The following is a 15,474-nucleotide window of genomic DNA, read 5'->3' on the forward strand; positions in this document are numbered from 1 at the left end:
ATATGGTTTATCTATAATTTCCCTTTCAATGTGCATCAACAAGTGATAAAGGAAGTCTGCTAAACTGCGTGCTGCGAATATTAAATGTGATTTTGATTTCAGCTTGGGTTGAAAACAAAATATTTTGATATCACAGTTTATGTAAATTTGAGAGTTAGGTCCGCTCCGATTAAAAACCGGGTTGTTTGTTTGTTTTCATTAATGACCCTTTCCCCCCTAACTGTTCGTTCAACCCTATCTGGATTGTTAAGTCTGTGTCCACCATTTTAAATTCAGTAATGATTTAGAGACGGGTTAAGGTTTAGAGTTTCTCCTTGGATGGAACCCAGATAGTGTCTCCAGACTGTTCTTGGATTACATCTTTAACCTTCTCATACAACTCCTCTGGGGTATCACCCTGAAAGGAAAATGTCAAAAATAGAAGAAAATTTTTAAAAATATTTTTCTTACAAAGTCGGTGTTTTTTCCTCATTATGTATTAGAACACAAAATGTCAAATTTAGTTAGTAAAAATCTACAAAATTTAACAAAAAAATTGCCCATTTCAAAATTAAAAAAATTTGAAATAACATGAAAAATTCTTCAATCTTATTTCTTACGATGTCTGTGTTTTTTCCACATTATTTATTAGAACACAAAATGTTTAATTTAGTTAATAAAAATCTACAAAATTTACCAAAAAAATTCGCATATTTCTAAATTTGAAAGAACATTTTAAAACAATTCTTAAATCTTATTTCTTACGATGTCTGTGTTTTTTCCCTATTTATTTATTAAAGCCCAAAATGAAGATAAATGAAAAAAAAGAAGATATATGTAGTTAAATATAAATTGTATGTTAAAATAAAATAAGTTAAATTCTATGCCTGTACAACTGCGGTGAAAAACTCGCCAAATTCACTTTCTAGTTTTAAGGCTCGTTCAAAAGTTTTCCGACCCTAAAAAATTACAAAAATAAATACATTTGTAAATAGAGTAAAAATCAGTCTCATAACAAGGTAATTTTGTTATATATCGTTTGGTAGAATGAGCTTATACAAGATAAGCAAGCCCACGATGGGTTTCAAAAGATCAGACTTGAAACACTGTTAAGAGATAAGAAACAGAAAACAACATTCTTAATCAAGATAAAGTTTAATGTTTTTAGTTTCCAGGGCCATTAAATCTTGGTATATTCTGTTTTCAGTAATAATGTGTATAAGATCAGCTATTCAAGACAGTTCATTTTAAACCTATCCTAGGACCAAAATAAATAAATTTGAGTTAGGCCACTGAACTACATACTGACGGCTCAAATTTGAATTACCGCATCAAAGCTTTACATTTATGAGATTTTGAATCGGTGATTCAGGATTTTAATCGGTTGTAGGTAGTTAAGCGAACTCTACAATTCATTAAATTCGGTCCCTGGTTCAACCCATCTTTTAAATTGTGACGGATTTTTATTTTTTAGAGATTTTCTGAGAACATGACATTTTTCTTTATTTAGTCTCAAAAAATGGATTTTTTAAAAAATATTTTTTTCCCAAATTTTTTTTTGAAAATATTTTTTTCGAGTAGGGTGGGGGGCAGGACAATGTTTCACCTGATCTTCGGTCATTCGTTTATTCATCTCAAGGATAGATTCTACACACTTAGGTTTTAGGAACACAGCTGCAACATAAATCATATTAATCAAATTAATTAGATAAATAAAAAAGCAGACGCTTAATGGGAGTGTTCGCGAAAAATAAGAGGGAGCATAGGCTTACGGCGAAGAACTACTAATCTTACTTCTATCTGTTGCGTCTTTAAGGAGAAAATTGTTAAATACGACTTATACTGAAGAACGTAGTCTGATCGAAAAAAAATTTAATTCCAAACAAATCATTTAGATATAGCAACCCATAGTCATCGATAATTTTTCGACGCATTCGTATAAAGTTGATATTTTATAATATTTTTGATAGAAAAGTTTGAGGACAATTTACGTGCTGCAACATGTACATAACTTATGCCTAAAAGATGAGACAACGCATTAATATATTTTATTTGAATTTAGATATATGTGAACTTTATTCAGTAAATTTTACACGAGTATCATGCAAACACAAAAATGTTTTAGCAATACAATTTTTTATTATTAATTTTTTTACCAATAGGGTAAAGTGTGGCAACATGAAGTCTCTTGATTGCGTTGGCAGAAACGTCCAGGATACAGTGCTTACCCTAGGTTCAAGATAGGCATTGTTATTCAACTTATCTTATTTTTAAGAAATGTAAATACTAAATTTCAAGTTTGCTTTTGTAAAATTGTCAACATTAAAAAGTTTAAAAATATTTGATTTAAAATTGAAAATCATCTCAGATTCTGGTGGGCCCATATATATTTTTAAAACTAAACTCTTCGCTTATGTAAAAAATGGCAAAATGACAAAATTGGCTAACATTTTTTGAGTAAACCCATGGGTACCCTGGGGGTAACATAGGCTAAAAACAAATTCGATTTTTTAAAAATTCCACCGGCAACGCCTTCGGGTTTATCATTGAATCCCTCGAGGGTTTAAATTTCCATTGATTCTAATTTCCTTGAGAGTAAATGATACATTTTTTTATCATACAAAATGTACAAAAAGACTACAAATAAGTAAAATGTAGTGAGGGTTGGTTATTATCTTTGCAGTGCAGGGAAGAAACAAGTGAATCATAAAATTAACCAACTTCTCTTCTTTTGACAATTCCATTTAAAAAAGCAAAAAATACAACAAAAACATTTGTTTTCCACTATTTTCTATAATTCGTCAGTAGAGTCAGATAAAATTACTGCAAACAAATTTTTACGCGTAAATAACAAAATATATTGAGGAAAAATATTCGCCCCCCCCCACACCGTCTTTCAACAAGATTGTTTGCGCGAAGTGAAATTATGATGGCGGGTTTAGTCTTTGAATGAAAAAGGGGTAATTAAATTAACTTTAAGGGGAAAAACTTGCCAGCGAATGTCCACTTTTAGTTCCCACTCGAAAATTAAAAAATTTACAGACCTGTCCTATTCTAAATAACCCGGAATAATATAATTAAATAATGACTTCAAAGTCGTCTTTGACCCTGGAAATAGTTTGCGGCATTAAACATAGATAACCCGAGTTTTGCAATATTTTTTAAAGACAATATCACAGAGTGACAGAATGGCCCTAGTCATGCCATTTCCAAAAAGTGGTGTGACATTTCTGTGCATTCATAAATACCGGGGATATGTATGATTTCGTAACATTTGTATGGTATTATTCAATAAACAGAAATTTAAACAAAATTCTTAATATTTCTGGTATTTTTAAAACAACAAAAATGACAGGATTAGGGTAATGTTGTGATTATTCTTTAACTAAAAATATTGCTAACAACGTCAAGCTACCTATAATCAATGCCGCAAGATTTTCTAAGGTCCAAGATGACTTTTAAGTTATCATTCTATTTATTTTATTCTAGATAATTTAGAATAGGACTGTAGAAAATATAAATCTGATTAATACCTGGACAGCGACATCTTTGACTGACTGTACTGAAGTACCGTACAAGTTATCATTGTACTGTCCTGAATTAAAAACACCTGGTAGAATTATTTTGTCCTTAAGAAAAATAAAACAAGTAATAAATAATAATAATAATAATAACTATAACTTTTATAAAAAAATAATTTAATATTTATATGCATATCTATAAAGCGTCAAAATAGCACTTTAAAAATCTAGTTTATGAGTATGACACAAAAGAACATAATAACTAAAAATACAGCCTTAAGAGACATTGTTTTAACTTTTTAAGACCTATTGAACAACGAAACAATGTCCCAACAAGCAAACAAACTAAGAACTTGAGTTTTTCCTAGAAACATATTGTGTTTTTAGAAGAAAACAAAAATAAAATTCGTAGAAACTACAGAATACAGTTTCATAAGTTCAGTGGTGTAAATTTTCTCGAAAATACTACCAAACCAAACCAATTTTTCCCCTATTAAATGATTTAAAAAGAAATACAATGAATTTTTGGGTGAAGTGTATCAAAAGAATGAAAAAACTTGCCATTTTATGTTCGATTTTTCAATTTTTCAAATTTTACCTGAGTCTAAATTTGTCAAAAATCGTCTATTTTTTTTTACAGTAAAACGATCTCGCTAGCTTGTAGTTTACCTGCTTCAATAAAAAGATGGGTTTGTATATCCTTCTCCATCTGTTCAACAGAAGAAACAAAATGATAATCCCGTCCATCAACCTGCAGACAATCAATTAATCAATTAATAGATTCATAAGTCCATGAATCCATGAATCCATGAATCCATGAATCCATGAATCCATGAATCAATGAATCAATGAATCAATGAATCAATGAAAATAATTGGTCGATTTCTTTAATACCAACATTGATGCAAAGAGTTTAAAGAATCATGTATTTAATTGTATTAAAGTATTTAATTGTATTAAAGTGTATAAATTAATGGAATTAAATTTGAAATTTCGATACACCGACATAGGTTTGAACGACCTAGGGTCAAAAGACAGAGGAAAAAACGACTTAGTGTCAAAAGACGACAAAAGGACATATTTATATATTTTTGATTACATCAAGACTATTTGAGGGCCGAGCGCAGCGGCCACAATTCTAAACAGAGCGCCGCAGCTAGGACAGTCGAATTCTGCATTTGTCCCCGTTTGCCCCTTTGTCCATTGACTCTATGGCATTTGAGTGACCCTTTGTCGGCGATTCAATATTTCACAAACACTTCCTTCAAAGTTTAAATAATATATGACACCTCGTGTTCTCTTCTCGGTCTTGTTGTATGAGGAACACAGGAACCAAATCTTTCAGGGAACTCACGCATAAGGTCGTCGTTAATCCGATCCTAATATTTAAAAATAAAAACTTGACTAAATTAGTTTTTACACCAGAGACTTTGATGTTTGTCTCATGTAAATGATATAATTAATTGGACCAGGGATAATTATAGGTCTAGTAAACTCTACCTTCATTGGACCAGGGATAATTATAGGTCTAATAAACTCTACCTTCAATGGACCAAGGATAATTATAGGTCTAGTAAACTCTACCTTCATTGAACCAGGGATAATTATAGGTCTAATAAACTCTACCTTCAATGGACCAGGGATAATTATAGGTCTAATAAACTCTACCTTCATTGAACCAGGGATAATTATAGGTATAATAACTCTACCTTCAATGGACCAAGGATAATTATAGGTCTAATAAACTCTACCTTCATTGGACCACGGATAATTATAGGTCTAATAAACTCTACCTTCATTGGACCAAGAATAATTATAGGTCTAATAACTCTACCTTCATTGGACTAAGGATAATTATAGGTCTAATAAAGTCTACCTTCATTGGACCAAGGATAATTATAGGTCTAGTAAACTCTAAATCTATTTCTTCAACAGGTTCATATGTTAAAATATTCCCTTCTCTCATCTCGTCTCGAGATCTGAAAAAAATGAAAAATTGATTAATTTTTAGAAATATGAATTTCCTTTTTTTCTAAATTAAAAAAAAAGAGCTGGCAATGATTCTCCGTAATCTCCGTTGAGAATAATCAGAATTTACAAAAATCTAATCTAAAAACCCACGCTAGCTATTTTTTTTTCTGAGAAAAAACTGACTTTTTATAGTTGAACAAATTTTTTAACATTATGATAAATCCTTGTAGTTCTAAATTCTATTTTAAAAATCTAACTAAAATGTGCCTAAAGCATGCTTTTATATGAAAAGTAAGTACTTCTTTACGTGTTGTAACTTGTAAGTAATTGAACAATAACGATCTAAATGTGAAACATAAATCTTACTTTTGCGATACATGACTTTGAATGCTGAAATATAAATGAATAAAAGTTTAAAAAAATAAGTATTAAATATCTAAATAATAAATCAGACATTCGTAAATATATATGTTGCCTATAGCCAACCAAACGGCTGGACCGAATTGGCTGAATTTTTTTGTGGACCTTCATGGGTGGCCGTGGTGGGGATTTATTTCTCCCAATTTTTTTTCTTCAATATTTTTTTCAAATATTTTTTTCCACGGGCAACGCCGGGCCTTTCAGCTAGGATTGTAATTCGGCGGATTTCATCTTTAATGTCTGACAAATCAAAAATTAGTATGAATAAGTTCAATAGTGTTTCACTTTCAGAAACAGTATTGTAAATATTATAACCCTGATTATAAAATATTAACATGCGGATAGTTTTCAGGCTTAGGTTTGTTGATCTCCCCCCCCCCCCCAAGAGATTTTAAGAATTTCTTAAAGGGTCTTTTACCGAAATGACGAAAATAAACAAGTTAAATGGAAAGTAAGTTTTTAAGCAATAATTAATCAATACCCGGGTTCCTCCTAGAATACGATTTTTGGACCCTTCCTATCCTTTTTTTTCATGACCTAGATTTCAACTATTTTCAACAAAAAAATATTTATTTAGTATTATTTCAGTGTTAGGTTCGGTCAATTTCAGGGCCGAGCGCTGCGGCTAGGACATGCTTAGGGGGCCGAGCGCTGCGGCCAGGACATACCTTCAATTTCAAAATTTTCGACAAAATTACTATATATTTAGGATTAGGTTAGGTTAGGACACTTTCTGGGCCGAGGGAATATACAAAATTTATAGAAGGGGGGAGGGGGTTTCCAAAAATCGTTCTCTAGAAAATTACCAAATATCCGTTGTGAATCCTATTGACTGTAATTTTCGCACGGGGGGGGGGATATACCACTGATTAATTGTAACACTTCATCCCCTTAGCTTACCTGTGATTACTACCGTTCTCAAATGAATCCTCGTCGTCCATTTTGTTTAATCTGTCACGTGATTTCATAAATGGGAATCGTCGGCTGAAACTTATTTTCTGTTTGGCGTGCTGCCGATTCAAAGCACTTGTACTCCTAAACACATCAGTTTCTTCGTTTTCAATTTTAACATTATCAGATTCAAAAATATAAGTCCATTTCCTGCATTTCCTTGCCTTTTTTTTGTTGGACTCAACAAAACTTTCATATAAAATCAGCTAATTCCACCTTTCCTGTCTCAACTTCAGTTTAGTGGAAAAAATAGAAAAAGAAAATTACAGAATATAAATATATAATACTTACTTGTGCAGCTTTGCCTTGAACTTGTAAACTTGCTCAAATTAGAATTTTCACCCAAGCAAAACATATTCCAATGGTTCTCCCGAGACCCCAATCAAAATTTGAGGCAAATCGCTCAAGGGGTTTATAAGTTTTGATCGAACACCCAAAAAGAGATTTCTACATTATAAATAAATTATTTACTATTTTAAAAGGACCCTGATAAATAATGAAGGATTGCTGACCTATCAAGACTAGTTGAGCTACGACCAGGGCCTCCAAATCTTAATGTTCGATTCTTCATTCGCTGTTTCCTCTCCCACCTAAACAATTAAAACCTTTATTACAGATTTAACTTATGAAAAGAAGTCTTCAGCCGAGTCTTTATTTGTACTAAAGAGTCAAAAAATTCAAAAAACCTTTAAATGAATATCAAATACACCCAATAATTACGTCATTCAAATTTATTAAATTATTATTTTGTGGTAAGCGATTTTATCAATACAATGAAGACGATTTTTTAAATTGATATTGATTGTTAGTTAACAAGCTTTTTTTCGAATTAGAAGTTTACAAGTAATCCAAGAGAAGTTTTTTAATTTGACAGTTTCTCTTGACTTTTATATTTATGTGAATTCATGCTGTTTAACACCTTGATATAAATCAAAATTAAAAGCAAAAGTCGTCTTCCTTGTATTGATATAATCGCTTACAACTGTATACAAAAATAGCTGTAGTGCCCAGCGTTGCCTGTAAAATCTGAACTATCATTTTAGGAAAACTACAGCCTGAAAGAAGAAGGCTAAATATCTGTGACCCACTCAATAACTATATATGCAGGATGGTTAATTAATCAATAAATTCCCTTTAAACCTGTCAATTTTCAAGTTAAAAGAACATCTAATGTTATTTTATTCCGTATGTTAAAAAAACTAAGATATAATGTAAACCAGATTTTAATCGAGCATCTGAAAGGAAAATAATATTGGCACATTTAAATGTTAAAACTGTAAACATGTAATATTCAAATCAAATGAAACCATATTATATGAAACCATGTTAAATGCAACCAAATCAAATGAAACCAAATCAAATGAAACCAAATCAAATGAAACCAAATCAAATGAAACCAAATCAAATGAAACCAAATCAAATGAAACCAAATCAAAAGAAACAATCAAATGAAACCATATTAAATGACGTCAAATCAAATGAAACCATATTAAATGAAACCATATTAAATGAAACCATATTAAATGAATCCATATTAAATCAAACTAAATCAAATGAAACCAAACTATTTTATAGGAAATAAAATGAAACAAAATCAATTGAAACAATATCAATTAAAACAAAATCAAATAAAACCACATCAAAAGAAACAAAAATGAAATGTATAAAAAATGGTTAGTTAATTATTAATTACCTTAATTTGGACGGAATAATACCTAAGCCAGCCTCCTCCCCATTAGGTAGCAGTTTACGTGCCTAAATAGTAAAAGATAGTAAAAGATAGTAAAAGATAGTAAAAGACAGTAAAACATAGTAAAAGATAGTAAAAGTTAGTAAAACATAGTAAAAGATAGTAAAAGATAATAAAAGATAGTAAAAGATAGTGAAAGATAGTAAAAGATAGTAAAAGATAGTAAAAGATAGTAAAAGATAGTAAAAGATAGTAAAAGATAGTAAAAGATAGTAAAAGATAGTAAAAGATAGTAAAAGATNCATAGTAAACATAGTAAACATAGTAAACATAGTAAACATAGTAAACATAGTAAACATAGTAAACATAGTAAACATAGTAAACATGGTAAACATATTTAACTTTTTAATTTAATATACTCTGTTCAGACTTTTCCAAAGAAACAGATTATTTTCCTTAAACCATAATCCTCTTATAAACTTTTATGAAAAAATTATTTCGTTTACTTAAAAACTTTATCATTTCACAAGTTCGTTGAAAAAAATCCAAAAAATTTTATGGGATAAATGTAATTTAATTTAAAGAAGGTTGCAAAAATATAAGAAATGAAATAGTTTTCCTATTTTCAAAGCTAAAAACTTTTGATAAGAATAGAGTAAAATTACGAAACTTTTTATTAAATCTTATTAATAAATAAGTGTATCACTTGTTGAATCTTCGAGAACTAGTTCAACTCGCAAGAACTGCGTTAAACTCGGAAATTATTAGTTACGGATTTCAGATTATAAGAGCGGATCAATACCTGCCACCACTCGTCATCGGAAGCATTAGTAACATGAAGTATATCTCCGTAGTTAAACATTAATCCTCTACTCGGTAATCCATCATCCTGGAACATAAAATGTTAATCCTATACTCGGTAATCCATCGTCCTAGAACATAAAATATTAATCCTCTACTCGGTAATCCATCATCCTGGAACATAAAATGTTAATCCTATACTCGGTAATCCATCATCCTAGAACATAAAATATTAATCCTCTTCTTAGTAATGCATCATCCTGGAACATAAAACATTAATCCTCTACTCGGTAATCCATCATCCTGGAACATAAAATATTAATCCTCTACTTGGTAATCCATCATCCTGGAACATAAAATACTAATCCTCTACTCGGTAATCCATCATCCTGGAACATAAAATATTAATCCTCTACTCGGTAATCCATCATCCTGGAACATAAATATTAATCCACTGCTTAGTAATCCATCATCCTGGAACATAAAATATTAATCCACTTCTTAGTTATCCATCATCCTGGAACATAAAACATTAATCCACTGCTTGGTAATCCATCATCCTGGAACATAAAACATTAATCCACTGCTTAGTAATCCATCATCCTGGAACATAAAATATTAATCCTCTACTCGGTAATCCATCATCCTGGAACATAAAATATTAATCCTCTTCTTAATAATCCATCATTCTGGAACATAAAACATTAATCCTTAGTAATCCATCATCCTGGAACATTAAACATTAATCCTCTACTCGGTAATCCATCATCCTGGAACATAAAACATTAATCCACTGCTTAGTAATCCATCATCCTGGAACATAAAATATTAATCCTCTACTTAGTAATCCATCATCCTGGAACATAAAATATTAATCCTCTTCTTAGTAATCCATCATTCTGGAACATAAAATATTAATCCACTGCTTAGTAATCCATCATCCTGGAACATTAAACATTAATCCTCTACTCGGTAATCCATCATCCTGGAACATAAAATATTAATCCTCTGCTTGGTAATCCATCATCCTGGAACATAAAATATTAATCCTCTTAATCCTCTACTTGGTAATCCATCATCCTAGAACATAAAACATTAATCCTCTACTCGGTAATCCATCATCCTGGAACATAAAATATTAATCCTCTTCTTAGTAATCCATCATTCTGGAACATAAAACATTAATCCTCTTCTTAGTAATCCATCATCCTGGAACATAAAATATTAATCCTCTTCTTAGTAATCCATCATTCTGGAACATAAAACATTAATCCTCTTCTTAGTAATCCATCATCCTGGGACATAAAATATTAATCCTCTACTCGGTAATCCATCATCCTAGAACATAAAACATTAATCCTCTTCTTAGTAATCCATCATCCTGGCTGAAATTATTCGAAGGAACCCGGGGGGCAACAAAGGCTAAAAAATTCCTGTTTTTAATACGAAATTTTTCTTTTAAAATTTCTTATTTTAAATTAAAACTTTTACTTTAAAAATTCAAATTGTTGTTTTTAAAATTTTTGGAAAAGGTAAAAAATCCCTTTAAATATTGTAACAAGCTTTAGAGTGACCTCAATTTTTGAAGAACATGTAATTTTCCAATCATAGTAATTCGTAAAAATTATCTAAAGATTGTTGAAAACAAGCGTTCATCCATTTTATCCCATTTGATCAAAATCTACGAGAAAATAAAAAATCAACCACATAATCCTTAAATTTAAACGTTCTCTAAGTGCATATCGAGATCAAACGTTTTAGATAAGTTCTGACACTGATAGTGATTGGCTCACCTTATTCGGATCGTAGTCAAAAAGTGCTCTAACATAAAGGGTTCTCTTGGGTGAAGTACGAACTAGTGTTCCTGTAATAGTTTGCTGCAAGGAGTGCAACTTTGCTTCATATCTAGGAATAATTATTTATTTAAAAATATATCTATACATGTATATTATATATATCCCTCCCCCACTCCCAAAACAGGGTTGGATTTTTTCCCGAAGCAAAGCTCTAGGGTTGGAAAAGTTCTTCCATGAACGAACCAAAGTTTTGGAAAATGAACGGAATATTCTGTTACAGTTAAGAATCGCTAAGTTTTTGATTAGTAGTAGAGCTTGTTGATGTTGTAGCCATTGATCCATGCATAATGCATAGTAACGTAAATGGACCCAAAAGTTTGATGTCAAGTTCTTTTAACCACCGAGTGAATGGGGAAAGGTTTGCGTTCAATAGAACATTGCTAAAACTAACTGATTGACCTACTGACAGGGTGTAAGGTATAGAAGGGAGATATAATTGACGCGGTTCGCCCTACCATATGATTATACATGCTTTGCAGACGGATACTCCATTTGTATATGAAATATTCAGAATAGGTTATTGTATACGCGGTGATTGTACACCAGACAAATATTTCATATGCAAATGGAGTACCCGTCTGCAAAGCATGTATAATCATATGGTAGGGCGCACCGCGTCAGTTAAATCACCCTTCTATTCCTTACTCCCTGCCTACTGACTACTCCATTATTACATTATTTTCGAGTATTAGCAGGTTAGCATGTTATGTCATTCAACGACTGTAATTCAATACTTTTGATCCAAATGCTAGAAGCAAGCTATGCGTCCAAAAGAAGGGGGGGGGGATAAAAGAAATTAATATCAGTGTTGTCTGATGTAAAGCCTAACCTTGTATACTCTTCAGGTTTATATTGAACAGTAATTTTTACATGCTGCCCCGCACCTTTCAATTCCTAAAATATATTTTCAGATTAGTAAAATTATTATTTAGATCCATTTTTAATCAAATTCGAAAAACAAATTTTTAATATAAAATATACTTAAAAAATATGACTTTGGATTTTATATAAACATGGAGGTTGAATTATTCTTAATTTTTTTTTCAATCACTAAGTCATGTTAGGTTACACACAAATTGGGATTTATTTTAATTAGTCGTTTAGATTTCTTTACAAAGAATCAAAAAGAAAAATATCGGGGTGTTCACTTTTCTTACAGCTTTAGTAAACGAAACTAAAATTTCTAACAAGTGGTTTGAACAATGGTAGTTGGTATCGACTCAGCTGATGAATATAAAGACTACATCTTGGGTATATTTGATGTTGATATAAAGCAAATAGTTTTACTAGCACCTTTTGAACCACATCTTTTCAAGTGAAATTTGTGTAAAACACAATTGTTATTCTATGGGACTATTTATAATCAGAACTTGAGTCTAAAAGTCGTCTTCCTATTCCATAGATATCATCGCTACTAACTGGATTTGGATAAAAAAGTTTACCTTGGCCGCTGCGTCATGTGTAGCATCTGTTATATCTTTATCATTGACCGCAAGTATTTGATCTCCTCTCCGTAAACCCTATAGGTAGAAAAACAATATGAAGGGACTGTTGTTGAAATTTTATATGACCCTCCATTTAAGAGAGTCATGTCTGATTCACGTTGTAAAGAGAAACCACAATTGAAAATAATCAAATTTCAAAGAGGAAATCATGGGTTTTATGGGACTATTGCGAAATAAACTTGCCACTGTTTAAAAAGAAGGTAAACCACCCTATCGTGTAGACTATATGACATGTGCCTGCAGGAATACTAGCTCTAGTATAAATTCTACCTGACATGGGTGATACTATAAATACGCTACCCTATAAAACGCTACGTATCATACAGTTTCCATCAGTGCACAAATATATTGGACTATTATCCTTGTTTGAACTATCCTTGTTTGGTGGTAAATCTAAATTTCGATAAATTTCCTTAGATTTCCTTAGAATTGCAGCAGCAACCGAAGCTGCATGGTTATTGCTTTAGTTAAAAAACCTTTTACTTAACGTAAAGGTACCCAGGATTCAATCCTGTAAAAAGGACAGAGTTTGCTCGAAGAAGCACATCCCGATCGTTAGTGCTATGGTCGGCACCTCCCGGCTTATCATGGCTAACAACTGGCTCAATCAAAGAAACACACAGAAGACTTATAATACTTTCCTAAAATGATCATCCTAGGTTACTTGGGTCTCGAGCATAAATGGAATTTTAATAAAAGAACTGAGCCAGTTTGTTAAACTTCCTATTATTTAAATAAGATAAAATAAATTTAGGTAAAAATATTTGAATCCTAAACAATAAGGATATAACACCATCCAGTTGTTGATGAAGTGATGAATAGACTGGGCTGGAACGGGTTCACCTGTGTAAGAAAGATTTTTTTAAAAATAAAATTTTCCGGATTGTGCCTTTAAATAAGAAACTAAAGTTTTCATCAAAATAATAATTTTTTGCAAATTGTGCCTTTCATTAAAGGGGCACTGGACCCCTTGTTTAGCATGGGTCCAGTGCCCCTTGGCACTGGACCCACGCAGGGTACCATTATGAATATAATTATTGGGAAATTCCTGTAAAGGAGGAATTGATAATCAGAGTTTCACCGTTCCATGCCCTGCTAATTCTAAGAACTAGACCCACTTATCTTCCATTAACCTTCTTTTTCTCAATATCTTTTTTAATGATTCAAATGTTATTTTGGTCAATATATTTATATATTCAGGAGTACGTAAACAATATCTCTCAGTTCATTTAATACATTTAAAAAATTAATGTCTTATCTTTAATCATAATCAATAGTTCTCATCTAAAAATGGTAGCGAATTCAGCCTTGGTAGCGTTTTTATAATGTAGCGTTTTTATAGGGTAGCTTTTTTTATAGTGTAGCGTTTTTATAGGGTAGCGTTTTTATAGATACACCCTGACATGTATCTGAAGGACTACTAGCTCTAGTATAAAGACTACCGGACATGTATCTGAAGGACTACTAGCTCTAGTATAAAGAATATATGACATGTATCTGCAGGACTACCAGCTCTAGTATAAAGACTACTTTACATGTATCTGCAGGACTACCAGCTCTAATATAAAGATTACCTGACATATACCAGCAGGACTACCAGCTCTATAGTATAAAGACTACCTGACATGTATCAGCAGGACTACCAGCTCTAGTATAAGAGACTACCTGACATGTATCTGCAGGACTACCAGCTCTAGTATAAAGACTACCTGACATGTATCTGCAGGACTACCAGCTCTAGTACAAAGACTACCTGACATGTATCTGCAGGACTACAAGCTCTAGTATAAGGACTACCTGACATGTATCTGCAGGACTACCAGCTAGTATAAATGATATAAATATTCCTTCTCCATCTTCTCCTCCAACAATATTGAAGCCAAGACCAGTTTTCCCTTTCACCAGAACAACAGATCTAGCTTCTCTAAACAGAACAAAGTTGTAACAAACAAAAATTTACAAAAATTTCAAAACGAGAATTCAAATTATGTAAATATTCATGATATTACACCTGAAATTTTAATTCTTAATTTTAAGAGTACCTAAAATATCGCGTTTGCTTTTATAAACTGTAAGTAAAAATAATATGTTTATAAAGCATTATCACCCTTCTTTAAAATAAAGCAGCGTGATATAAAAAAAGAGGTGGGAGGAAGCGCTATGAATTCCTATCTACTTCTGTGCATAGTTTTCTATATAGATATTATACTGTGTATAGGTTGGAATATTAAATTTACAGTTAACAAGGGATTATGATCCATTGTTCAAAGGATTAGCCTACACTAGGGACCCAACATTCATGAAAATAATACACAAATGAAGACATACACACAAACACAAAAATATATAAATATATATATATTAAAAAAAATAAACACTTTGACATAGACATACAAAATATAATACAAACACACAAAAATACTGACATAAACACACCGTGAATCACGAATTTAAGGTCAAGAAATCGCAATAATTCAAGAAATCAAGATAAGTAAAGAAATCAAGAGAATTCAAGAAATCAAGCGAATTCAAGAAATCAATAGGATTAAAGAAATCAAGAAAATTTAAGAAATCAAGAATTCAAGAATTCAAGAAATAAAGAAAATAAAACAAAAGTGTGGATCATGTGTTAACACGAGCACCCCTGAGAGTGGAGTTGGAAACCGGAAGTAGTCAGGACTTCACCGGAAATACATAATTTGCCGAGGGCTAGGTCTGTGGAAAGTCAAATCTATGTCAGTGATAAATATTTACTCAAACGACCCCCCCCCCCCCCCCCC

General features: G+C 31.6%; 1 protein-coding gene across 1 annotated transcript; it reads right to left on the minus strand.

Moving 5' to 3' along the window:
- Positions 1-106: 106 nt before the first annotated feature.
- Positions 107-14,410, minus strand: LOC111698640 (disks large 1 tumor suppressor protein). Its single transcript, XM_023469018.1, has 16 exons — positions 14,360-14,410; positions 12,632-12,709; positions 12,019-12,083; positions 11,127-11,238; positions 9,335-9,421; positions 8,536-8,597; positions 7,355-7,432; positions 6,792-6,926; positions 5,377-5,479; positions 4,790-4,879; positions 4,170-4,251; positions 3,513-3,589; positions 2,136-2,208; positions 1,586-1,653; positions 867-938; positions 107-397 (listed from the first exon to the last, which is right to left on the minus strand). Exons 1-16 carry the CDS (start codon positions 14,408-14,410, stop codon positions 302-304), a joined length of 1,329 nt encoding a protein of 442 aa, XP_023324786.1. The 3' UTR covers positions 107-301.
- Between the last annotated feature and the right edge of the window lie 1,064 nt (positions 14,411-15,474).

This window comes from Eurytemora carolleeae, unplaced genomic scaffold (assembly GCF_000591075.1).
Source record: "Eurytemora carolleeae unplaced genomic scaffold, Eaff_2.0 scaffold140, whole genome shotgun sequence".
In the NCBI taxonomy this organism is placed as follows: domain Eukaryota; kingdom Metazoa; phylum Arthropoda; class Copepoda; order Calanoida; family Temoridae; genus Eurytemora; species Eurytemora carolleeae.